The 25,207-nt window shown below is 40.8% G+C and overlaps 1 protein-coding gene across 1 annotated transcript in view; it reads right to left on the bottom strand.

The window, feature by feature from the left end:
• Positions 1-25,207, bottom strand: part of Thada (THADA armadillo repeat containing) — a 317,002-nt gene that overhangs the window by 251,272 nt on the left and 40,523 nt on the right. The window contains exons 21-22 of the mRNA XM_057784137.1: positions 24,112-24,269; positions 16,335-16,444 (exon numbers count right to left, since the gene is read on the bottom strand). Of these exons, the coding sequence (XP_057640120.1) occupies positions 16,335-16,444; positions 24,112-24,269 (268 nt within the window). The remainder of the gene's footprint in view (positions 1-16,334; positions 16,445-24,111; positions 24,270-25,207) is intronic.

Genomic DNA, 25,207 nt, shown 5'->3' with positions numbered 1-25,207 from the left:
ACTCACAAGTGCACACACACATAAATACAGTTAGTTAGTGAGTAAGTTAAATGTAATAATAATAATAATAAAGACTACCTGGGACTCTGAATAAAGGAAATCCTGAAAGATGTACTTCAGCAAAGTTAAACAAATCTAAGTGGTGCTAACAGGATGTCCACAAAACAAAGTAAATGTGGCATCTCCCATACTAAAGCCCCGCTCTGCTCCAGAAGCCTACCCTACCAGACTGCCACATTTTAATAAACGAGTAACAAAGAGCTCCTCTGCACCCTCCCTTCTAAAAACTGCCCTATCTAAGCTGTCAACAGCATGGACATTTGACTTGGAAATGATCCAGACTCTGGGCAGGTTCCCCATCTCTACCGTCCTCCAAACCTCAGCCACCTCTTTCGGAATTCAAGTCCGACTGCAACCTCCCGAACGGACGCTCTGTTTTTACTATTACCATTTATTCTCGACACAACACTCAGCACAACCCTTTCAAAAGACAATCAACTAGGTGCTGTATAATCCTAGCTCTTGAGGCTGAGGCAGAAGGATCCTGACTTTGAGGTTACCCTGGACTATGTACTAAGACCCAATTTGAAATGAAGAAACAATCCACAAGGTCAGATCCATCCTCGGTCACGTCTTGAGTCTATTTACAAACGGTCACTGTGCAACCCTGGTTCCCCACAGCTTGTTTATAACAAGCTAGTTATAGTTTACCCACGTTCCTTAATTTAAATTAGCCAACTGCTGTCTCTCAGACTTTTACACTTTTTGTAAATTGGGTAAAATAAAAATAAAACACTACAACTTCAGCTTAAAAAGAAAGCACTACTTCAGGGGAGCTAACCTTATGCTACTTACATTTTTGGTTTGAATTGGCTGGTGCTAAAGATACTACCAGCTCCTCTTACTTGTTTCAGGATTTCACTCCCAAACAAATGAACCAAAAGCCATGAAGAAGTAGCTGGTGTACATACACTGTACCCTGGAACCAACTTCCAAAAGCTGTTCACTCAGAAAGTACTCTGGGTGCACTGTTTTAAGGAAATTTCCTAAATATAACCAAACAGAAATCATCTTCCTACTCATGTTTTATTCAGACTGATTTGGTCATTGAACATATGTCATTAGAGTTAAAATATTAAAGTAGTGCTAAATGGACTGGATGGTATAGGCTGAAAGCACCCTGGCAATCAGAAAATCCTACAGAAAATTCAGCTTGGCCTGACATGAAATGAACTGTGTCTCATCCATTCTGGAGGTACTCCAACTCCCCTGGGGAACCAGGGAGACCCAGTCTTGTTAATATACCATCTTCTTATATTAGCTGAACCATTCACAATGGCCTGAAGAAACTTCCACCTGCAAGCATAAAGCAACCACTTTCACATTGAAACGGGAAATACATGAAAGCTAATGTATGGCACAAATTCCCAGAAATGTACCAAGACACAACTGCCAAGAAATTAATCATGTACAACCTCGCTGGCACAAAGCCAAGGCTGTACCTATACCTTTGTTTACCAAATAATTCACTCACCAGACTACTAAGGGCTTTTAGTACAGAAAGGAAGTCCTTCCCTTTGCTCATCAAAACAGGAAAAAGTGAAAACTGTCAGGTTTAAAACAGCTCTAAAGAATAATTGATTCAGTTAAGGTATGGTGTCCAGACAAACCAGCACCAGGAAAGTGAAGCCATCTGCATGGGCTGATGGCCGGCCCGTTCACACGCTGCCACACTCCTTTACTTTGTTTCCTTCAGTTTCGTCTGACAACCACCTAGACAACGGCATAAAATGCCAACAGAAGCTGAGGACAAGCTGGAATGTGATATGAATTAGTGGTAGTGTTAGTTTCAGTTAAGCATCGTTGGCCACTCAAAGCTGGCTATTCAGAATACAACACTTTTAGATCGCTAAAACACTACGCAAAGGCACAAGAGTTACAGTCATGTTTTAGGCCAGTACCATGTATCCTCTCCTGGATGCCTATACAACAGATTTACTCTAAATGTGTTTCACAGGAAACTAAAAAATATGTCTCTCCATACACATTTAATCCATTACCTGGGTTTACAAAGCCTTACATATTTGGATAATCACATTAAATTTCACTTTATCCCATTTTGCTCTTGGATACCTAAGGACTTACATAATAGTTCTTCTCAGAACTCTGCTGCTTCTAGTCATTCGGGTCCTTGCAAATACTACTCGAGTCTAAAGAGAAAAAAAGGAGGGGGGGCTTTCTCTGTCACCAAACTTTATCAAATCAAATGCACACTGCTAAGTGGGGCTTGGCAGTGCACACCTGTAATCCCAGTACTTGGAAAGGGGAGGGGAGATCATGAGTTTAAGGTTATCCTCAACTAAAAGGTGCGCTTAAGCTTGGCCTATAGGAGGCTCTGTCTCAAAACAACAAAGTAAAGCAAGCAGGTAGTTCAGTGGGTAAACAGACAGCCTGTGTTTGATCCTCAGCTCTCAAAGTGGAAGGAGAGGACTGACTCCCCAAGCTGTGTTCTGACCTCTATGTGTGCTAGAGTGCACACACACTGCTATTTGACAGAATGTTATAGCTTCCTAAGTGTGCTTTAAAATACAAGCTGCAGCCGGGCGGTCGTGGCACACGCCTTTAATCCCAGCACTCAGGAGGCAGAGGCAGGCGGATCTCTGTGAGTTCAGACAGCCTGGTCTACAAGAACTTCCAGAGCAAGCTCCAAAGCTACAGCAAAACCCTGTCTCAAAAAATCAAAAAATAAATAAAATAAAATACAAGCTGCACACTATCACGGACATATTCTCTCCTGTCCATTTTTGTACTTTCAAGTATCTACAACAGGGTTCAGCACCCTGGTGGGAGCTCAATAAATATCTGCAGTTAAATGACCAGCTCTGCTGGGCATAGCATGCTAACAAAGCAGGTTGGCCCAGAAAGAGATAAAGAGGATACAGTAACTATTAAAGAGGGAATGCACAAGTGTCTCCCAGGATGAGAGTTGCCACCCATGGGAAGCCTATCAACAGCAAACCTATTAGCCTAAATCTTGTCCCAAGGATGAGCTTTTCCCAGGATTCAAGAACAAAACCCAAATGAAGTTCAGACTGAAGACTAGTACTTGTTTCTGAAGTGTGAAGTGACTGCACATGTAAAAATAGGGTAGGAACTATGTTTCAGCATTTCTGAACTTTAGCAAGAGATAACAATGTAACTTTTTCCTTTTCTCACAAGGCTCTTTAGGAGACCTTCTCCAGGCAATAACTTCAAATGTTCCCTGTTTGTCTAATTCCCTAAATATATGTCTCTTCCCAGAGTATATAACTCTCCCTATTTTCACAGCACTAGATGTTTTCCCCAGTCCTGCATCTCCACCTCTGCCTCCTCTCCTAACCTCTGGACCTGTACCCCAACTGTCTGTCTGCTATCCCTCTAGCCAGCTTCCCGAACATCCCCCCCCCAAACATCATGGCCTGTCTCCTATCGAGGACTTCTCTTGCTTTCTATTGTTGCTCCCAATGATTCCTTCTATCACCTGGGACACACAGTCCAACAAGCTGATCTTCCTCTTGGTCTTTAATTTCTGCCTAGTGACTCCATACTTTACTTACTAATCCCAAACATTAAGTTGCTAGGTTGAACGTTCAAGAGCAGCGGTTCTCAGTCTTCCTAATGCTGCAGCCCTTTTACAGTGCCTCATGTTGTAATGACCCCAACCATAAAATTATTTTATTGCTCCTTCATAACTGTAATTTTGCTTTTATGAATCATAAATATCTGATATGCAACCTCTGGGTCGTTGGAACTCTAAAGCGGTCATGACCCGCAGGTTGAGAATTGCTGCTCTAGTGGGGTAAGAACATGTCAGTTGCTAAAGTGTTCGCTAAGTGACGTGACGTCTGGAGTTAACACCCAGGTCCCACGTAAAAAAAGCTAGGTGCTCTTATATTCCCAGCATTGGGAATGTACAAAGAGGAAGATCTTTGGGACTTGCTGGCTACCCAGCATAGCCTACCTGGTGAGCTCTAAGTCATTAAGAAACTTTCTCAAAGAACAAGGTATGTTGTAATAGGAGCGGCGGGGCTGCGTCCCCGGCACCCGGCCGCCCACATGGCTTTACCCGAAATAATTACACGGAAACTGTATTCTTTTAAACATTGCCTGGCCCATTAGTTCCAGCCTCTTATTGGCTAGCTCTTACATTTTGATCTAACCCATTTCTAATATTCTGTGTAGCACCACGAGCTGGCTTACCAGGAAATGATGGAGGAATTACTTTCATTTAATAAAGAAACTGCCTTGGCCCATTTATAGGCCAGCCCTTAGGTGGGTGGAGTAAACAGAACAGAATGCTGGGAGAAAGAAGCTGAGTGAGTGAGTCGCCATGATTCTCCCACTCCAGACAGACACAGGTTAAGATCCTCCCTGGTAAGCCAGCTCGTGGGGCTACACAGAATATTAGAAATGGGTTAGATCAATATGTAAGAGCTAACCAATAAGAGACTGGAACTAATGGGCCAGGCAGTGATTAAAAGAATACAGTTTCCGTGTAATTATTTTGGGTAAAGCCATGCGGGCGGCCGGGTGGTGGTGGGAAGCAGCCCCGCCATTCTTATTACAACAAGGAAAGATCTTAACCTGTGTCTGTCTGGAGTGAGAGAATCATGGCGACTGCCTGACTCGGCTTTCTCTCTCCCAGCATTCTGTTCTGTTTACTCCGTCTATCTAAATTCTACCCTATCAGAGGCCAAGCAGTTTCTTTATTAATTAACCAATGAAAACAACAGATAGAAAGATGACCCTCCTCCATCAAAGGTAGATGGTTCCTGAAATGACACCCTGTAGCTTCCACATGAACCCATAAACACATTCAAATAAAGCTTCCTTGGTAGCAAACCCCTACCACTTACCAATGTTTCTCCTCTACTAGTGTCTCCTGTCACAACTCCTTACATACTGTAAGTGACCAATGAATGTCTCCTGAACTGCTAGTCTCTAAGAAATACCCACCACAGCTGGGCAGCAGTGGAGCAAGCCTTTAATCCCAGCACTCGGGAGGCAGAGGCAGATGGATCTCTGTGAGTTCAAGGCCAGCCTGGTCTGCAAGAGCTAGTTCCAGGACAGGCCCCAAAGCTACAGAGAAAGCCTGTCTCAAAAACAAAACAAAACAAAACAAACAAACGAAAAAAAAAAAAAAAGAAGGAAAAGAAATACTTACTCCCCAAGCCCACTTAGATCTTAGTGCCAGTTCTATCGACTAGCTGCGTGGCTATGAACATACTGTTTAAAAAAGAAAACTATTGCAGAGATGCTTTGATAAATCAAGACAAGTGTGGTGGCAAAAACCTTTAATCCCAGCACTCAGGAGGCAGAGGCATGAGGATCTCTGCGATTGCAAGGCCAGCAATCAGAGCTTCAGGGTAGTCAGAGCTTCACAGATAGACTTTATGAAAGAGATATTTTTTACTCCTTTGTGACTGTTACACACAGACGGTGTCACCCTAAATATATGAAGTACCTAAAGCCTCTGATGAGAACAACCCCCAACACCTCAGCACAGCCTCACAGAAGCCTTCACAGCTGGCTTAGGCCTTACCACTGCTCTTTAAGTTCCCAGGAATGCAGCCTAGAGCACCCTATTTTCAGTAGTCCAGAGAGTTTGCCCTGTATAGCATCTGGCATGCAGATGCAGCAGAAAATTTCTGCTGAATGATTGCAAATAAGCAAACCAAATCGAGCTGGTGGCCGATGCTGCTCAGTACCATGTCTTCTGGTACACCCGCAAACTAAAAAGGGTGTGTAGGGAAGAGAGACTGTAACCTTAAGATTTCTCAACACAAAGTCATAGTAGCTATAAGATGAAATACCCTCAAGTTTTGGCTCCTCAAGTTCACTCCCCAGCAATGAAAGCCAGCTTTATAAGGAAGTGATTTCAAAACACCAGGATGACTGGTGTTTGCTAAGAGAAGATACTGCCAGGTAAAGGGAAGACTCCCAAGAACAATGCAGCAAGTTCTGGTTGTTTGTTTTGGTTCCTCATCACAGTCTGGGGTCAGGAAGGAAAAGGGAAAGGATCCCGAAATGAAGAACTGCTTCTTGCCAACACTCTGCAGTCACCAACCACAGACTAGGGGAATTCCAATATCCTGCTTCTGTCAGCAAATGCCTCCCAATTAAAGAGGACACACCATCTTTGTCTGAATACTCTTTTGCTTTGACTACTTTACCAATGTCGTGAGCATCAAGAATATCATACAATTTTAAGTTATTAAGGGTTCAAGTCTCATCAAAAAAGAGTTCCTTAAAACTGCATATTATTAATCTGCATACACCTATGAAAACAGTTTAACAGTTCTAAAGGGAACTTACAAAAATATATCCAATTGCAGGGCTGTGGAGATGGCTGAGCAGGTAGGTAAGGGTATCACCACATAAGAAACAAAGGATGAACTCATAGAACAAAGGAGGCATTAACCAGCTCCCACAAGTTGTCCCTAATCCTCACATATACACATGGCGTGCGCACACCCACACATACACATTACTCACAAAAATAAAAATAATTCTTAAAATGCATCCAGTTCCCTATCATCTTTCACCATAAAACCCCCCAGACTTTCCCAAGCAATCAGAAGGCAGCACTGTACACGGTGAGTGGGATGCTCAGGCTGAAAGGAACTGGAGTCCTTTTCTTGAAAGGGGACACAACGTCTTAGACAGGTTAGATATTTTACTGTTCTTAGCAAGCTAGCAGTGGAACTCACTTAAATTATACTTTCATATAGTTTTTAAATTTTTTTATTTAAAGAACATTTTTTTTCATCTATTTTACACAGCAACCAGTTTCCCCTCCCCTTTCACACTTACCCTCTCCCTACCCACTCCTCCTCCATCTCCATTCAGAAAGCAGCAGGTCTCCCATGGGCTGGCACAAAGCATGGCACATCACATTGAGGCAGAACCCAGTTCCTCCCCTTACATCGAGGCAGGGCCAGGTAACGCAGCATGGGAAACAGGTTAGCAAAAGCCAGCTCACTGTTAGAAGCCTTACCAAAGACCAAGCCACACAACTGTCACACACATGTAGAGGGCCTAAGTCCGTCCCATTTTGGCTCTCTGACAGTTGGTCCAGTGTTCATGAGATCCCATGAGCTCAGGTCAGCTGTCTCTGTGGGTTCCCCCATCATGACCCCCTGGCTGATCCAATCCCTCCTCCCTTTCTTTTGCAAGACTCTCAGAGCTGAGCGCAGGGCTTGTCTGTGGATCTCTGCCTCTGCTTCCATCAGTTACTGGACAGAGTATGATGACAACTAGGGAAGCACCTTTATATTTTGTCTGTACTTCAAACCAAGAGGACAAAAATCAAAGCACTGTGATTTTTCTTCTTCACCACAATCATGAAGAGGCCAGAAGGAAGTTTGTCATTGCTGTTTTCCTCTTCCAGTGGTCAGCCTGAGCCCATACCAAATGTATCAATCAGGGAGCGGGTGGCTACCCTTCAGTGAACACTACTTGCCTAGCATGCCCACACTCGAGATTCAATAAAGCACTGAAAATAATAAGTTTTAGCATTTTTAAAATTAGAAAAGTAGCAGAAATGTACAAGGCAGGCTCCAGATGATGTTCAGGACTGGAGCAAATTGCTATTCCATAAACAGGTTAGTCCAACTTCTATGCAGGGTTATCTCACTCCTAGTGGATAAGTTCTCTAAGATAAGAAAAAAACAAACCCACAGTACAAGATTACATATGCCATAGACTCCACCAATTGGTCATTAGATTATTTTGTAGCAATACACCAGATTCCCTGAGTACAAAGGAACTTTCCAAACGCTTCTTCCATACACCTATGTAGTGCCATGATTATTTTCTTGGTGAGTCTGAATTAGTTATATTACTTGTTAGGCACCGTTAACTGAGATACTTATCTTCATTTCCTGAGACCCTTTCCAGAAAAATTTATTTAGAAAATTTTCTCCTATCTCCAATTATTTCATAAGTGAAAACTTTATCCATTTTTCTTCTGGTTTTATGTTTTTATAATTTAATGGCTCATGTCTTCGTCTTTAAATAACTACACAATGACAGGTTGTGCAAGAAGACTGTACGCAGAGGCAGTCTCTGAAAGGGAGCATACCTCTGAAATATGGAGAAACTTTAAATCTGAAGAAGGATGTGCATAAATGAGAGCAGTGGGAAAATGACATTATCAAGAGAAACCACCTTCCCCGCCCGCCCTCACCAACACCACACACTGCTCAAGCTCACTGCGGGTGGAGACGGCAGACACTGTGCTAAACCTTAGCTGAGAGCAGGGGCAACAGCGAGGAAATAAGCAGAGAAGCCACAGGAAGAACAAGAATGCTACATGAGAAGTGGTGGTGCCCAAAGAGTGCTCAGCACAGAATGTTTCCTTGAGACCAAGAAGAAAGAAGATCAAACCATAATACATTAGTTTGAAAACTCTACATTACAGAATACTCACCGAGAGCAAGGTTCTTCTGTTCTTATATCTAAATGAAACTATATTATATAGACTTTGAAAACCAGTACTAAAATTTCCAAAATAGGGGATAGACGGACCTTACAGGAATAGACTTAAAAACAATTCAGGGGCTGGAGAATCATGTTGCTCTTTCTGAGGGCTCAGGTTTGGTTTCTAGCACCACAAGGAAGCGCTCTAGCACTCCTGATGCCCTCTTCTGGCCGTGGTGGGTATTGCATGCATCAGGTACACTTTCATACAGGCAAAACGCTCAGGTAAAATAGATATGAAAAATACAAATTCAAAGGTCACTAACAATATAGTAACCACAGTGACGTAGAAAATTAACATTAAGACATTCCAGCTTTCACAAAATCCTTTCAATCTACTATAAAAATGGAAAGAAGGAATCAGTAGGCTGGCACAGACCTACATTCCAGCACAAGAATCTGAGTCTTGGGACAGCATTGTCTACATTGTGAGTTTTATGGCAGCCAGACCTACAAAGTGCTGACTATTCATATGGTTCAGACTCCCCCAATTCATATGGCCCTTCAGGATTATAGCACCTCAGAAGAAGCTTAGAACCCACACCGGTTTTTGTTTTTGTTTGGTTTTGTTTTTTGTTTGGTTTTGTTTTGTTTTTTGAGACAGGGTTTCTTTATGTAGCTGGAACTAGCTCTGAAGACCAGGCTGGCCTCTAACTCACAAAAATCCACCCGCCTAATCCTTCTAAGTGCTGGGATTAAATGTCTGTGCAACTACCTCCTAGCTATAACCTATTCTTAATTTAATTATTCACATTTCAAATAAAATTCATAGGACATTGAGTGAGCAGTAAGTATGTGATTCAAAAATATCTGTTGGGCTGGAGAGATGGTTTAGTGGTTAAGAGCACCTGCTATTCTTCCAGAGGTCCTGAGTTCAATTCCCAGCAACCACATGTGGCTCACAACCATACATAATGAGATCTGGTACCTCTTATGGCCTGCAGGGATTCATGCAGACAAAACGCTGTATGCATATAAATAAATAGACAGACAGACAGACAGAGAGACAGATAGATAGATAGATAGATAGATAGATAGATAGATAGATAGATAGATAGATAAGTCTTTAAAGAAAAGAATATCTGTCCAATGAAACACGAATAAAAGATCAGACAATATACTGTTAATCAGAGAAGAATGAACCTCTCCCCAATATATTACACTTAACATTTATTTTTTTTTTTGTACAACTATGTAAAGATACATTCTTTTATTCTCCAGAAAAAGGAGAACTTAGTTTTTACTATACATTCCAATTGTTCATAAAAGGTTTTCACTTAGATTTGCTCCAAAGGAACTATAATTCATTGATAAAGATTAAATATTTAAATTACTAGTGTTTTATACCTAAAACTGCTAGCTCTCAGCAGTTCACTCAAGGGGTCAATAATGTGAATATGGTTATAATTACTACGGCAGAGAACTGTAGATGCCCATCTTCAGTAGTCAGAGCAACTCCCATATGAAGAGTAACGAAGTGCTCACAAGGTAACTTCTACACTTACAATTCTGTTCAACAATTTACCCCCACAGTTAAGCTTTAAATGTGAAGAAATCAAAGTCCCCAACTGCACTCTTTAGTTTAGGAATCTTTAAATTAGAACAGCAACTTCAAATACAAAGGACAAGGAGAGTCCCATTTATGATTTTCACCAGAAATTTGAATTTATCCATGATTTAAATATACTTAAGCACCCCAATTAAACACTTAGGTAGCTAACAATATAGCTTCAGCTTATTTTGTTGTTTTTTTTAAATTAATTTATTTATTTATTAAAGATTTCTGCCTCCTCCCTGCACCGCCTCCCATTTCCCTCCCCCTCCCCGATCAAGTCCCCCTCCCTCATCAGCCCTAAGAGCAATCAGGGTTCCCTGCCCTGTGGGAAGTCCAAGGACCTCCCACCTCCATCCATGTCTAGTAAGGTGAGCATCCAAACTGCCTAGGCTCCCACAAAGTCAGTACGTGCAGTGGGATCAAAAACCCATTGCCATTGTTCTTGAGTTCTCAGTAGTCTCATTGTCCACTATGTTCAGCGAGTCCGGTTTTATCCCATGCTTTTTCAGACCCAGGCCAGCTGGCCTTGGTGAGTTCACGATAGAACATCCCCAATGTCTCAGTGTGTGGGTGCACCCCTCGCGGTCCTGAGTTCCTTGCTCGTGCTCTCTCTCCTTCTGCTCCTGATTTGGACCTTGAGATTTCAGTCCGGTGCTCCAATGTGGGTCTCTGTCTCTGTCTCCTTTCATCGCCTGATGAAGGTTAATATTCAGGAGGATGCCTATATGTTTTTCTTTGGGTTCACCTTCTTATTTAGCTTCTCTAATATAGCTTCAGCTTGTTTTTTTGTTTTTTTGTTTTTTTTAATATTTATTTATTTATTATGTATACAATATTCTGTCTGTGTATATGTCTGCAGGCCAGAAGAGGGCGCCAGAGATCATTACAGATGGTTGTGAGCCACCATGTAGTTGCCGGGAATTGAACTCAGGACCTTTGGAAGATCAGGCAATGCTCTTAACCACTGAGTCATCTCTCCAGCCCCATATTTTGTTGTTTTGGTTTGGTGGAGGGCCTTGCTATGTAAATCCTCCTGTCTCAGACTCCAGAATACTAAAATTACAGGCATACACAATCATATTTGGCGGTAATGGTGTTTTACAAAGAAAGTATGAATATTCATCAAATCCCAAACAGAAATTGCTACATGAGAAAATCAGATTACAGAACACTAACTCCACATTTGTTTGTGTTATACATATAAATATTATTTTCAAAAATTTCCCAGAAAAAAGGAATAGTATATTCCCCATTCTTGTTTATCCTGATAATTGTTTAATAGTAAAATCAGTTTACATTTGAAGACATTTTGAATAATCCTATTAAAAACCAATTTAAAGAATGTAGCTCATGTTTAACTCTTCAGTTATTTGTCCATTAATCACTTTAAGTGCTTTCTTCCTTAACACAGCTGCAGTGCAAGAGGTAGCCAGCAGCTGGCCTTGATTCCTATGGGTCTTTAGGAATGCCCAGATTTTTTCTTGCAAACTTCTTCAATGCTGTATGCCTAAACAAGTTTTTCATCACTTAAGTGCTTATTAACCCTTCCATCTAAAAAAGTCCAAAGGAAACAGATTTTCTTTTAAAAATGAAAACCAAACAAACAAAAGCAACACACATGATACAGATATTCTGTGCAAAATAGTCAGATTTGAATGTTCCCAAAGGGATAGAAAACCCCTGCACCCAGAGGCGTCAGATGAGAATGCCCACCATGGGTATGAACCAACAATGACAGCCGGGAGGGAGTTTTAAAACATTACGAGTGGCCAATACACCAGGCACTTTCCCCATCTCCCTGCTTCATCTCTTGGGAATGGCTTCTACTGCACAAGTACACAATAGTTCTGAAATTGACACGAAGATGTGGTATTTCATTCATGCTCGGCCTCACACAACGTTTCTGTCCTTGGTTCTCTGTTCTGTCCATTCCCACTCTTCCCTGAAGACTTCAGTCCTACCAGCAGTGACGACTATGGAAACAGTTACAGACCTGTCTGTTTCAGCTACGTTACCTTGCCTCGTCATGCGCTACTTCAACTGCTAAACTGAGGGTAGCCCCCAGGACAATCCGTCATTTCCTGACACTCAATACAGGCAGAACAGACAAACAAAAGTTCCTCTGACTTTGATAACATCAATCCCATTTTCCTGTCACTAGGACCTAAAACCAGAGGAGCCATCACTGATTCCCTGGTAACCACTACCACTTGCATTCAATTGCCACTGTGTCACCAAAAAGTAGACTGCACTTGGTCTGCCTAAAGACTCTTCATGACCAAAAGCCTGAAGCCACACTATGAGACTTGCCAGACTACTAGGGCCAGAAGAGATCATATAGCTTCTGCCTGGAGTTTGCTACTATTTAAGAAGTTCTGCTACCCTAAAACTGCCATGTTTAGTAAGAGATCACTTGTGGTCCCAACTGTCAGATCCAAAGTAAACTTCAATTCCGCAAACTCCAAAAGGTGCTGGAATACGTGGCTGGCTAGTCAGAGGTCGGAGTCTGCCACAGCCTGTCTGGCAGCTTTCTCTAAGCTCAACAATATGGAAACTACCTCCCTCCCCAGCAAGGCTTCCTGATCTCTACCTGCCCTTATCTGGAAAATGTCCCTGGGTCTGGAAGACTCACCTTATCTAAAAGACATCTCTAAACCAGATGCCTGATTCATCTTTGGTTTGACCCTTGGCAGATTCCTGTTACAAAGACTTGTGCTAAGGAGCTCTGCTGTAGAACCCTACTTCCACATACTAAGCTTTGTGACAGGAATGTGCATTTAATGCAAATTAGGGTTTGTCCTCAGGCTCCCTAATCCTTATTATACTCTGGAATAAAATTGAGCTGATTCGCCAAAATCTGTCTCCCAGGGGGCTGTTTCTGCTTGTGCTCATGGGCTGCATACAAAGCTTTCTGTGGCCCCTTCTGACCATCAATCCGAGAGGGAAAGTGGACCCCCATAAAAAAGGCAGTCCAAATATCCAGAAATAAGGAGGACTTCTGGCTATTAGATAAAAGCACAATCCCCCAGTAACCTGTGAAACTGGTTCTTATTGCCAAAAGGAGTCGTTTCCGGTACCCCTGACAAAAGGGACATACGGCTCTCCAATTAACATATACCCGCGGCGCCAATCAGCATATCAGGTCCATGTTAGCCTCCAGATTTACCCAGTCTCTACTCACAAGTATTTGTTACACATTTCAAAGTCCATACTGGTATCCTAGACCTTCTTCCCTCCTCCTGGACCCTAAACTCTCTCCAGCTCACCAGCTACCCTCACTGTTGACAGCTCCTGCTAGGCTCGCAGTGCTGTTTCTATCCTCCAGGCCCTGCTCTTCCTGCTTCCCCTCACAGACAGCCCTGACCATGTCCAGTCTGCTGGCCACGCCATGTTCAGTCTACTTCTTTCTCTCTCTCTCTGCTCTGGATTCTTCCAGACACCTCTTGATATTTTCCACCTCTCATTCACAATAAAAACCATCCCTGTAACCATAAAAAAGGAACGATCATGTTGTCAGTTACACATCTGGTACGGAACACTCAGGAGGGACACAAACAGACCCCCTTCCGAGGGGACCAGCCTCCCTAACCAAATCAAGCTGTTGATTTGAGTCTGCAGAGGTATGGATGCAGAGGTTCCTGCTGTTTCTGCCAACCATCATATTCAACTCCTAATTTTGAGTCTGACTTTTCAGCCATTTCTTCCCTCCACCTGTTCTCTTTTGGTACTCAAGTAAGTTTCCTTGAGCTGCCTGCTCTGTCTATCGTTAACAGAGTAGGTCAGGCAGCTTTTCTCACCCTACCCATCACATGGAAAGAGACACTCTCCTTGGTGATTTGGGACATTTCTCTCTAGCAAGTTTTTATCTCTTGCTATTCCCCTCTCGCAGACAGCTCTGGTCTTGTCCAGTCTGCTGCCCATGGTCAGTCTACCTCTTTATCTCTCTGTGTGAGACTCTTCCAGAGGCTCGGGCTGTTCTCTCTCATATCTACAATAAAATCTTCCCATACTTTACACCAGTCATGTCGTTAGTTTATATGCCAACTAGGTCCAGTCTTCTAGCTATCCCACTACCCAAGGTACCAGAAATGTGACCACAGCCAGAAGGAACCGCCTCGCCCACTACTTCATCTGCCAGCTAGTGGCACATTAATCAGTAACTGTCCAGAGGAAAACTACCTAGCCTTGCCCTGATTCCATCTCATAAAGTCAAGAAATGTAACCGAATGTCTATTGCTTTCCTTTTGGTCATTCAGTATGTCATGTGTGGAGTTGTCTGCATGAGGACAAATGTTAGGTGAAATACCCATCTCTGCTCATCTCAGAGCCTCATCACCTCAGGCTTAGATCGCCAAAACTGAATCAAGGTACTCCCTAATAGTCATTAAAATCTATTCAGTCAAATGCTTGCAGCAATTCTTCTGACCAGTAGAGGCCTGGAACATACTTCCTGTTGATATTCTGAGTTTTGCCCTTGCTTATTTCCTAAACTAAACCATCAGCTCTTGTTTGGAGACTATAAGAAAAGGAAACATACATCCTTTATTCTGGAAGAAAGAAGGCCACTCCTTGGAGTGAGGATGCAACTTCAGGAAGGACATGCATGGAACCATTAAGGAGGATGCAGACACTGTCTAGTCAGACAGAATAACTGAACCAATCCTATCCATCAATGGGGTTAGATTGTCCTCATACTTCACAAGCTCTTTAACAATAGAAATTGTGTCTCATGGTGAGGTATTATATTTTCCAAGCCAAGCACAATACAAACTACACAGCTAACATTCATTTGAAATGCAAATGGGAGTATTTGCATTATGAGAAAAGAATACTCATATCATGTCTACAATAGAAACAAAGGATTGAAAAGATAAAGCATTTTCTTTTTTTTTAAGGATATACTTATGTATGTACATGAGTGCTGTCTGCATGTATATCTGCATGCCTACATATCAAAAGAGGGCATCAGATTCCATTACATTATAGATGGCTGTGAGACACCATGTAGTTGCTGGAATTGAACTCAGGACCTCTGGAAGAGCAGCCAGTGCTCTTAACCACTGAGTCAGTCAGCTCTCCAACCAAGAAAAGAAAAAAATATTTTTCAAGGTCATACTTTACAGATCTCAAGAGATGGCTCAGCATCTAAGAGACCTCACTGCGCTTACAGAAAACCAGAATGTGGTTCTTAGAACCTATATCAGGCTGTTCACGAACACCTGTAACTCCAGATTGAGAATGTAAAGTTCTTCTCTAGCCTCCACAGGCACCTGAACTCCTGTCCACAGACTGACACTCTCTTTCTCTCTCTCTCTCTCTCTCTCTCTCTCTCTCTCTCTCTCTCTCTCTCTCTCTCACACACACACACACACACACACACACAATTAAAAATAAAATATAATATTTTTAAAGATCATTAGTTTTAATATCAGGAACATTTTAAAAGTATCACTTAAAGATAGTCTGTGTGACCTACAACTAACAAGACATTTTAGAAATGTTTTCACCAGCAGTGGGAGGCAAAGCGTCACAGATATCAAGACTGTAAATCGCTCAGCAGCCAAAATAAAATGTTTGCTGAAGCTACAAGACTGGCAACATGCTGCTTCCCTTCAAAGTTTCCAGGCAATAGAAATGTTTTCCTGAAAAATAAACTATCTTTCATTTAGAGAATGTTTGTCACAAATACTTAGTCATTAAGTAAGTGAAGGTTTTCTTACAAATCATTTAGAGAAAACCTATTATATGAATGAGTGAAATTTCTGGCACCCATAAAGTTAAAAATATACATTTGGTTAAATACATGAGATCTATCTACATCTCTGGTTAAGATTAATTATGTCTACTTATTGTTATTTCAAGACTTTTCTATAAAACTATAAAGAAAAAGACAAAATCCTTCTTTTTCCCTGAAACAAAGAAATGCAGGACTATTTGATTCCAAACGTCAAGTTATTTTCAAACAGACAAAACATTCGTTTCACCCATGAAAAGAAGCAGTAATCTCAGGCTCATTTTTGGCAAATCTTTGAGTGCACTTTGAATAAGCTTTGGTGAGAAAGCAGTGCCGGCTGGACATCTCACATGACCATCTGCAGTCAATAACATGACAGAACCATGAAAGTCATCTCTTGAGTTCTGTAACCAGACAGTCTTCATTCTTTCCAACGTAGAAAAGACACAAACAACATCTACTCCATGCATATGGTCTAGAATCTGCTCTTTAAAAAAACCTACACAAAAAGGATATTTGTTTTACCTGTTTAATATTTCAGTGAGTTTCACAAAACCAGTATAAGCCAGTTCAAATGCTCCTCTGTGTCTTGATTGTAAAAGGTGTTGTTTAAAGTAATCTCCTATTTCTTTTACCTTTAAAAAAAATGAAAATAATATTCAATTTATGCTTAATTTACAGATGCATTAGCACATATCAGCAATATAATTTGGAACCTGTACCTGGGTATCCACCTAACACTGACTTATATGTTATTTTCTGAGATAGGATCTCAGAGAGCTGAGACTGGCCTTGAACTTGCTACATTGTAGTCAGGAATAACACTGAACTCTTGTTCTTCACACCCACAGTGGGGATTACAAATGTGTGCTACCACACATGCCTTAAGTTTTTTATAGCATCTCATTAACTATTCATAATGAATTCCATGAAATAAACACCATTGTGTTAGTTTAATACTATAGTCTGCAATAGAAAACTTGGGCACAGAAAGGCTATATAATTTAATCTAAGGTCATACAGCAAGTAAGCAGGACAGGAAACCAGGGAGTAATCCATCTTTAATTGCTACACTAGAATGCCTCCTTATGCCAGATCTGCACATATCACAGTACAATCTGTTAGCTCATGCCATTCATTCAACATCAACAACAACAACAAAAAATCACAAAGAGTAACAAACTCACATTCGTGATTCTAAATATTTGTTCTTCAAATATTTCGCATTTATTATGGTAAAATATACAGTAAGAAAATTTACCATGCCATCCATTTTACAGTGTACAGTTCAATGACAGGAAGCACATTTGCACTGCTGAGAGCTAACATTATCCACGCAAAGACCACTTCATCTTAAACTGAGAGCCATGTCCATTCACATTACGTTCTAGAGACTCACTAAGGTTACAAGTGAGGCTTAGTAAAAGGCCTCACAAGTCAATAAGCAGTACTTTAATTCAACCATGGAAACTGCCAGGATGCCATGCCCTCATTTCCTGACATGTTGTCTTTCTCTTATGTAAGATTAAACACAAAGCATGTCAATTAATTTAAAACAAAACATAACTGACAATTAGTCATATTGCTCTGAACAAAGAGAGCTGCCAAACTAGTTAATCCAACTTGGTTTATGTCATTTGGTGACAGGTTTGGTGGCTGCTGACTTTAGAAAATTCAGGCTTTCTATAAACTCTGGACCGAAGCAGTACTCAGCTATCTGTTCACTGTGCTTCTACAGACCACAGCATTGTAAACAGGGAAGTTGCCCTCAGATCTCCTTCCCAGAAATACCTTCACCTCAGCAGTGACAGGGTTAGTGTTCTGCATACATCAGAGCCACGACAGTGAGCAGTAAATGAGCAACCATGCTCAATGGCTTCATTTTCCTCTTCTGTATACTGGGGCACTGAAGGCACTTACTCACCTCATGGGCGGTTGTGTTTAAATGAGTTAATGACAAGTTCGGAACAGGCTAATTCTCTATAACCTAATTCCCCATGAGCTCTCTGTTCTATCTAGAGGGAAAGCATCTACACTCAGTGTATCTGTTATAAAGAGTGCACAGACAGACAGAAATGGAGACCAACAAAGAACCACACAAGCAGTGCATGATGAATTTTTACAAACTCTATTTCAGACTAACACGCTATGTCCTTCAGGTAAAGCTTTTCTCAAGCATCATTGCTATCATTACAGAAATAAGAGGTTACTAAGAAGATATTTCAGAGTCTCTTAGTTAATTCTTTAAAGTGTTTCAGATATTGTGACATCGTTCAATAAAGACGAACGCTATTCATGAAGGCTCTGAGGACTTGCAACAGCTCACTATCTTCTCCTTAAACAGAGGTCATTATTTTCATTGCTTCCTTTATACCAACTTTTTTCAAAGGACTAAACTGAACAGCATGTAATAAAACTAAAGTGTCCAAAAGTATGTCTGTGGGTGGTCTTTCCCACGTGGACCCTCAGCCCTAGGTAATTCCGATCTTAGCAGTCAGAATGATACTCTAAGGACAAGAGTGTTATGTAGACAATTTTTCTTCATTTTATTTCGCATTTAATCTCCAGACAAACTTGTGAATTTTTGCCCTTGCAAAAACTGTCAAGTGTTTTTGACATCCTGTCTAATGCTGTGGCACTTACAGAGGCAGACAAAGAAGATGAAAACAGGATGTGTGACCTCAGTAGGCTTTCAGTTTAGATCTGCAGAGAAAACTAGCATGATGGGTTGTAACGAGAGCTGCACAACACTCACTATCTTTCAAGAAAGGCCCATCCACACAAAATTAGACTAGAGTTCATGTTCACATCTTGCACAGGGTGTATGTGCCTAGGTAGACCAAAAGAGAAGAGGATATCCAGACACTTGAATGGATCCAGATCTAACATATGTAAGCTACGTTGGCAGACCCAGATGAATGACTTAGAGGCTTTACACTACACAGCAGTGAAAAACAGGCATGAAGAGGAGGGATGAACCCAGTTCCTGAAGGTGGAGAGTGCACAGGATAATGGGCTCTGTGAGCAGCAGCTGGACAGAAGCAATCTACTGACACCCTCAGTGGATAACCAGACTACAAAGAACGGAGACGACTCAGACCATTCAGAAAATGACTAACAATAGTAAGAAGCAGAAACGGAACTTTAAAACCTTACATTGTTAATTTGTTAATTTGTGTGTATGTATGCATGCAGGGCGCCTACAAAGATCAGAGGACAGGCGTGGGTCCCAGGGATCAGTCTTGGTGAAAGCATTTTACACACTGAGCCATTTCACTAACCCAGAAATTTTCCATTTAATCTTTAAGGGGAAACCTCAATTGTTTCATTAGAAACCACCAAGTTTCTGAAGTTCAAAGAGTTTCTCTACAGATACTGTATTTTTTAAAAAACAAACTTTTAAGATAAAAAAATAAATTCTCCCAAGATATTTTATAATCATTTTTAGCTGAGCCAGAATCTTATTCTACTGTTCAGGCTGGGTTGGAACCCACTACACAGCTGAGGTTGTCCTTGAATCCCTGAAGATCTTTTTGCCTCAGCCTCCCAAGTACTAGTTACAACCACGAGCTAACACACACCTCAGGATATTTAGAAGAAAACGAAGGTAAAAGTGAATAAAAAAAATAAGATACTGATTTTTAATTTTAAAATTAAACATGTCACTATCTTTTAAATTTAACAAATCCTACTTAGACGTTTTATAAAACTCTAAGCAAACTGGCATCTTTTATGGATTTATAGGTCACAAATATACAGGGAAACAGCTACATGCCATGTCTCCAGCATTTATAGTTTACCATCAGATAAATTAGCAGTCTATAAATCTCTCCTTTTGGTTTGACTTTGCACTATAAAACAGGAGCCCTTAATTCAAATTCTGACTTGAAAACAAAACTATTTCTTATAACCCTGGGGATGTCTACAGTCAGGAGACTCTAATTCCATTTGGTTACATGGCATCCTTCACATTTAAACCCTAAACAATAATTAATGTTTAAAACCATTCCTTCTTTATTTTAATGATTTCTAACAGAATTTCCTCAAATTGTTCCTCTATATAACTACAATGGTTTTCTGGTGTGCAGACACTGTCTGACCAGGAAGTTTAGCTTTTGCTTTTTTGCAGCTTCTCAACATGAGCCACTTTAACTTTGCCCTTCAGGCCTAAGTTTTCAAAGTTAATCCGGCTTTGTTTCATTGGTATATTAACTAAGCTCTCTGAGGGCAGAGAACCATAAGTCTTATTTATGTTCCCACAATATCCATGTAGTAAGACAGTCAATAAATAGGCAACTAAACGACGATGTGTTCTCTTCTAAAGTTCACTGCAAAGCCTAAGAGTTTTAACTTTCGTGCTGGAGAGATGGCTCAGAGGTTACGAGCACTGGTGTTCTGCCATAGGGTCCTGAGGCCACTTCCCGGCAAGATCTGGTGCCCTCTTCTAGCAAGCAGGCATACACGTAGGCAGAATACTATATACATAATAAATAGATCTTTTTGTTTGTTTGTTTGGTTTTTTTTTTCTTTTTTTTTTTTTAAATATTTATTTATTATGTATACAATATTCTGTCTGTGTGTATGCCTGCAGGCCAGAAGAGGGCACCAGACCCCATTACAGATGGTTGTGAGCCACCATGTGGTTGCTGGGAATTGAACTCAGGACCTTTGGAAGAGCAGGCAATGCTCTTAACCTCTGAGCCATCTCTCCAGCCCCTGTTTGTTTGTTTTTTGAGACAGGGTTTCTCTGTAGTTTTGGTGTCTGTCATAGAACTAGCTCTTGTAGCCTAGGCTGGCCTTGAACTCAGAGATCTGCCTGCCTCTGCCTCCAGAGTGCTGGGATTAAAGGTGTGCATCACCAATGCCCAGCCATAATAAATAAATCTTTTTTTAAAAAAAGTTATAATTTCCACTCATTATAGTTCAATATACTTATTTCTAATATCTAAAATCTAAATATAAACAAATAAAACAAAAGGCAATTCCTTTATGACTTATGAATATTAATAAATGTAAATTCCATTTGTAACCCATTATAAAAGATAAATAACAAGAGGGGAAATGCACCAACATGATTAGCATTACGAATCACTCAAGCAACAGCAGAATCTAAAGCAGGCACTTTCTACTAGTTGGCAATATGTTTGTTCACGTGATTTCTATGGCAGTAAGTGGTGTGAGGTGAAGCAGGTATGAAAATTTACCCAGAAGACTCTCTTTAGAAATATTAGATGAACTCTCCAATGAAATTGATATTCAACATAGAAATTGTTTTAAAATCAGTATCAGCCATCACACTGGAAAGAGGTCCAACAAAATATCAAGTAGAAGTCTATCAGCAAAACGTCAGGCTAGAAACCCAGACACATACCAGTGAGTCAGGAAACAGTGAGATAAGGCTGTGTGCACTGCTCAGCATTGAAGGGTCTCAACTTACAGCCCTCAAAGCAGCTTTCTCTCGGCCTCTAGTACAGGAGCACTATGAAAGAACCTTTCATTGTGCGATTAGAAGGCAGGGGAAGTCAGACCTGCCGCCGGGTGAACAGTTTCTTCTTGAAGAACTGCTTCACAAGAAGTGCTCTACGGGAAGGATTAGATATTAAACTTAAAAAAAAAAGTTATCTTTCATTGCTCTTTCAGCAGAGAAAAATGGCTTGAGTAATGGAGAAGGAGAAAATTTAGCTTAAAGAAAACTTAAATTAGCTGCTCAGAAAAAAGAGAGCACTGTGCCAGGGGAAGCCATGATGGAAAGGAGAGAACTGGACTCCTGTCTGAGGGAGTCCAGAGACAACCTTTGTGATCTTTGGACAAGCAGGGCCTTCTGTTTCCTCTTATCTAAGAGAGCTGGAGAGCATCACGGGGACGATTTGCCCATGAACCAAGCACTGGAAACTCAGAACTAAAAACAAGCACCCACTTTGCTATCATATAGCAAGATAGGTCACCAAACTGTCACCCTTCTTTCCTGCCAGCCTGCTATAAATCATTTTCATGTGTGTGCTATTTAAGTGGCCACCCCTTAACAAAGGCCATAAAATCAGAGTGATGTCAAAGCACTGGGCAGGAAAAGTGAGAGAGGAGACTAGAGCTATGTATCAGCACTTTAGCTACAGAGGTGAGAGAGGAGACTAGAGCTATGTATCAGCACTTTAGCTACAGAGGTGAGTCTGGTGTCGTCACATTCATCTGACATAACTCTCAAACTGATGTTTTTGTTATTAGCTAAAGCAAATGTAGCTTTGCCAGGGCAACTATGTCCTTGGAGGTATGAATTTACCTTAGGTATGGCCAGGCACCCTGATGTAAACTATGTTCCTCTGTCATTTTCATTTGTCATTCTTAAAAGAATCAAGTAGATGGGACCATTTTTGACTCACAGAAGCAGAGTTCAGAACTGGCTGTCTTTCCAGCACTTGGAAGGCCAGCCTGGGCTACATGACAAGTAAATGGGATGAAGAAGAGCTAGCTCGCAATTAAGAGCACTGCTGTTCTTGCAAAAGGATCCCAGGGTTCAGTTTCCAGCATCCACATGGTGGCTCAAAACCATTTGTAATTCCAGTTCTGGAGATCTGATCTGATGTCTTCTTCTGGCCTCCATGGGCGCTAAGAGCACAACTGATGCCCATCTATATGATAGCAAACATTTATAATAAACAAACCTAAAATATTTAAATTAAAAAAAAACTTTAAAGAAGCAATCTTTTGTGTGTGTGGGGGGGGGGGCTAAATGTTCCTAATAAGGCGTTTGTTTAAAAATCAACAAAACCAAGAGTAAAGCTTTCCAGAGACAGTTTCTGACAGCACACAGCAACTATATGTGCCCTGATCAATCATCAAGCCAGTAATGTCTTCTCATACAGCTACATGTGAGCTTATCATGTAAAAAGCACATTGGAAAACTGCGTGGTTTATCCAAATGGAGAGTAATGTTTTTTTCTTAATGGGCAGGAGTCTACTTATTCATACAAATAGCTACTGAAGAATTCTTTAGTTTATACAACTATTTATTTGTTATTTTTAGTTTCTTTTTTTTAAAACACCAAACATCTCTTTTACGTTAGGTCCCAATTTTAACACAGCTGTTCCACATAAATTCATTATAATACAAACTTTTGATGTAATGGAAAGGGTGTTAAGGCAAATAATTTTCACGGGGCACTTTTAAGCCTTTCTCAGTTACAGTAAAAAGCAAAATGTATTTTCTTCAATTTGTCCTTGAAAAGAGAAGCTGACAAGGGAAATAGCACATGCTTATTTCATAACAAGATGGTGGGTTCACCCAGTGAAATGGCTGATCATAACTGGGTTCCTCAGCAAAAAAAAAAAAACAGGCATTGGCCCAATTGCGAGTCAGAGTAATGGCTCCAAGTAACTCTAGAACACCAAGGTCTATTTGATCTGGAAGAGAATGAGGAACATGCAGCCCACAATGTGCTGCTCGCCTTTGCCCTGTGCTTTTCCAAGGCCTTCTTGCAACATCACTGGCCCAGCTGTTAGCCAGATGCAAGCACATGAACCAGAGTGTGAGAATAAAAACATTAGCATTATTTCCATGGCGCTAGTCACATGGTTATTGTAGAAATAACCAGCATTAGCATACTATAGCATTTGTTTTGTTCTTGAATGTTGTAATACCCTACGGGGGGAAATTATCTTTATTTGAAAAAGGTTAAAAATGAAAGTGCATGCTATATATCTTTGCTGGGAAACTGTGGGAAATGGATTTGTTGAAACCATATGGAAAGGAAGAAGGAATCAATTAAAAACATAAATCTAATAAATCTACAATATTTCCAAATGAAATGCTTGTGGTGAGCTAGCTTCTTGTAAACACAGCACTAGATCCCTGAACAGCCCCAGATGCTGAGCTAACTTGTGGTCTAAAGTGAAAGTCTGTCAAACGCATTAAGGACCGCAACTTTACTACTGAAGGGAGGGCAACAGGAGAGCATGACCAACCAATGTTACATTTCATTCCTTTGAAATTTTTAAGAGACGGGGGCAGGGAGTGTCTTACTAAATAGATAATTTCAGCTAGAATTCAAGTTTACATATGTTAAAAAGAGAAATAAAAAACTATAATAATGTTGGAGTCAAAAGCGAGGCAAATCTATAATTACTGATATATTTCTTAAAATGCCATTATTTTAAAAATATACTAGGTCTAATACCCTAAAATTACTTTTTCAGTTGGCATCTGTAAAATCTTTAAGGTCCAAACCTGTTTTTAAAAGTTCATCTACAAATAACGGCCTCTGCCTTAGCCAGAAACAAGCCCTGGTGGAACCGCCATCCGCCTTACCTGCTGCACTGTTAGTAACCCACTACAAGATTCGGCGACAGGCCGCATGGGGAGAAGCTGGCAGAGGGTGCCAAGAAGTAAAGCGACTTCCTTCATACTCCTCCAGCAGCACACCAGGACCATCTGAGCAGTGACGTCACATGTTCTTCCTTCTCTGCCTTAAGGAACAAAACAAACACTATTGGAGCACTAGCTAGGATTCCTCACATCCCACGTTTCTTAGGACACACTTACTCATAATTTCTCCAAGAATGATCTGTTTGAACAAACCAATTTGTCATATGTTCTGTTTATTCAGAGAAAACAAAACAAAACACGCTAACATTTGTAAAGAACACGCTATGAGAATGAAGCATGCTAATTTATTAATTTGTTACTTTCAAATAAACTTAAAATGAAACACAATACTGCCTCAAAACTTAGGACTAATATTTGAATATTAATAAAACAAACTTCCCATCTCTCTGGAACCCATAAAGTATTATATGGTTGAGCATTAAAAAAAAGTACTTCTTGTTTACTTTAGTGAGAATGGTTATTTTATCAGTTAAGGAACGGATAAAAATTTTGTTGTTTTGGCTTTGCTTTTTTTTTTTTTTTTTTTTTTTTTTTTTTTTAGTTTTTCGAGGCAGGGTTTCTCTGTAGCTTTGGAGCCTGTCCTGGAACTAGCTCTTGTAGACCAGGCTGGTCTCGAACTCACAGAGATCCGCCTGCCTCTGCCTCCCGAGTGCTGGGATTAAAGACGTGCGCCACCACCGCCCGGCTTGGCTTTGCTTTTTTATATACAGTATCTCCTTATGTAGCTCAGACTTCTCAAACTCACAGCCCTCCTTACCCAACATCCTGAGATCCTGAGTGTTAGAATTACAGCATGGGTCTACAAAAGCTGGTTCTAGGACAGGCTGAAAATTACAGAGAAACTCTGTCTCAAAAAAAAAAAGAATTACAGTACGGGCATCTATACTGAGAGAGACAGACAGACAGACAGACAGACAGACAGACAGAGAGAGGAAGATGGGTGGATGCATAGTAGGTAGGGAAGGAAGGAAGGAAGGAAGGAAGGAAGGAAGGAAGGAAGGAAGGAAGGCAGGCAGGC

The sequence above is a fragment of the Chionomys nivalis genome, chromosome 1 (genome assembly GCF_950005125.1).
Source record: "Chionomys nivalis chromosome 1, mChiNiv1.1, whole genome shotgun sequence".
NCBI lineage: Eukaryota > Metazoa > Chordata > Mammalia > Rodentia > Cricetidae > Chionomys > Chionomys nivalis.
Note: the sequence above shows the minus strand (reverse complement) of the source record. Positions and strands in the feature narration are given on the sequence as shown.